Here is a 2,500-nt window from a genome sequence, read left to right as displayed (position 1 = left end):
GACACCTCCTACTGAGGACCTGATTACATGACGAGTTTCAGCCCGGAATGAAATTTCGCTCCACCCACCGGGCTGAAATTTTGTTGCGATTACATGATGAATTTTAGCCCGGAAGCAAAACGCAAGTTTACTGACACAGTCGATGCGCATGCTCACGTTCCTTTTTCAGCCCGGCTTGAAATTCCATTTCGATAGACCTGATGGTCTAACTCAATGTTGTGCCCAATTTAAATCAAAATGAAGATTCTTTGTGTATTGACTTGTATTTGCTTGATAATGTAGCATTCACATTTAAACGATATTAAAATACCTGGAACAAAACGTTTTATTCCCAAAGGGTTTGAATTGGGTACAACATTGAGTCAGCCGGTTAGGTCTATTACATAGACTTCTGCGGATTATATTGATTCAACCCGTTTGCCCGGGCTGAAATTCAAGAGGATTTCCTTCCGAAACCGGGTTGAAATCCGCCATGTAATCACCCCCTAAGCGTCCTCCAAAACCGTATTAAAAGTTGCTGTCTCTGTTTTGCAAATTCCATTTATCTTGTGCCATAGATTGAACTGCAAAAAGACAAGGAGCTAGGTTTTACAGTATGGTCCAAGAAAACTAGGTTAGTATCACATTTAGTCTACCCTTGTCGTTTGAATGGTGCTGAAGAGCCCACTATGACCTCAAGCGTTCTTCGTTTTAGTTTTGACTTATAAAAACGCGCGTACTTAAGCAAATCACAACAAACTCAGATAATCAATGAGCCAATTCGAACGCAAAGCGAATGCACCGTGACGCGGCCGGCACTCATTTAGTAAGCGGGGGAAAAAGCCTGCGAGTGAGTCATATTGGTTTTGCTGGCTTCTTTGCTCAGTTGTTTGAAGGGTGGGAGGGCACTCTACTGAAAAGATAACCATCCTGGGAAAAACTGAATTTGACGACCCTGGTCAGGTTGTGTAGTGAGTTTTCTTCCTTTGATCAAAGTGCTCTCACCACTACGCCGGCACTGCACCCCGTAGCTATGTCCAGAAGCGCGCGTAATTAGATAAACGCCAAATTTTGATATCAAAAGCATTTGCTATCTCAAATCTAATCTAATGCAAGTTAGAGGCTTCGATGGGGTTGAAGGAGCGCCTTAGAAGAATTTAGCATGCTTTCATAAGAGGACTCAGTGAACCGAATCGTGTTTAGAAAATAGCCTTACAATTACCCTGGGGTTTACTTGGAGCTGCTATCGTAAAACAGTTATTCTTGGCTTGCATCCACCTGATGAGAAGGCTATGTTGGTGCACAAAACAATAGAAAATGGCCCCGCAAGTTTTGCATAGTAATAGAATCAATTTTACTGCATTGTTCTGTACACCAAAATGGCCGCCATGACGTCAGATGTAAACCTTCAATATCAACATCAAGGGAGCGTTTTCACTCACGTGAACAGCAGCCATATTGGATTACTTAACAACAGAAAGTATTTGCATAAAAATAGAGTTCAATTCCCAGAGGATTAGTTTGGTACACCATCATGGCCGCCATTTCTTTGTTTGGAACACCAACATGGCCGCCGTGACGTCATGTGAATACGCTTTATATGTCCGTTGACCTACCCAAAGATGGTGGCGCGAGGATTTGGGAGAGCACACTTCCTGGACACGCGCACACTTGACTAGAGCGTGGTGCAAAAACTGGTGCTGATTTCATTGTTGGTGGATTTATTTTTTATGTTATTTTATTTTATTAGCTTCACCATGACATCAAAATAAAGTACGGACCAAAAAAATGGCCAGAGTGACCACAACACATGAAGCCAATTGCTGTGGGCCCAGAGCCATAAAATTAAGTTAAAATGAGGATTACAAAATGTTAATAAAAATAGTGAAAAAACTAGTAGGTAATACTACAAAAGGTTACTGGCGCCACGACGTAAGATGGCTTAGGCTACGCGCAGTGTTACATTTTAGGCAGGTGGTTTTAAAAGTGCGAGGATTATTACAATCGTAGTTGATTAAAGCGGAAAAGTAGTAGTTTAACATGCTTGATTTGAAAGAGCTAAGATTGTCCATGGTAAGGTTAATCATTGGAAAGACAGTTCCAAATTCTAACAATTTTAACATTAAGGGATTTCTGTTAGGTAATGATTTTACATTTAGGGACGTTGTATTTGAGGACATTGTAATTTGAGTATCTGGTTGGTCTTGAGGGGCGAGGAACAGGTTGTACTGCGTTAGATACTTTAACTAGACCATGAGATATTCATGCCAGTAAGTTAAAGGAAGTAAGTGCAACGCTTTGAGCCTGTCTGTGTACGAAAGTGACAGAAAGTGAGGAGCAGATGGGTCAGTTTAAGATATACTTGGTTGCACATCTCTGTGTTTGTTCAATTCTACAAATAACTGCAAATGAGTTCTATAGTTTGTGGAGCCCATATCTGCGAGGCATAGCCTAAGAGAGATCTGACTAGCGTAATATACATTGATCTACGAGCATTTATGGACTGGATGTATCTTGTGTT

At 41.1% G+C, this 2,500-nt stretch overlaps 1 protein-coding gene across 1 annotated transcript in view; it reads left to right on the top strand.

Annotated features, from left to right (window-relative positions):
• LOC138051331 (uncharacterized) overlaps nt 1-680 on the top strand; it is a 24,499-nt gene extending 23,819 nt beyond the window's left edge. Inside the window, exon 6 of the mRNA XM_068897525.1 lies at nt 558-680. Coding sequence (XP_068753626.1) covers nt 558-585 — 28 coding nt within the window. The 3' untranslated portion in view covers nt 586-680. The remainder of the gene's footprint in view (nt 1-557) is intronic.
• Nucleotides 681-2,500: the final 1,820 nt, after the last annotated feature.

This window comes from Montipora capricornis, chromosome 6, assembly GCF_036669925.1.
Source record: "Montipora capricornis isolate CH-2021 chromosome 6, ASM3666992v2, whole genome shotgun sequence".
Classification (NCBI taxonomy): domain Eukaryota; kingdom Metazoa; phylum Cnidaria; class Anthozoa; order Scleractinia; family Acroporidae; genus Montipora; species Montipora capricornis.
Note: the sequence above shows the minus strand (reverse complement) of the source record. Positions and strands in the feature narration are given on the sequence as shown.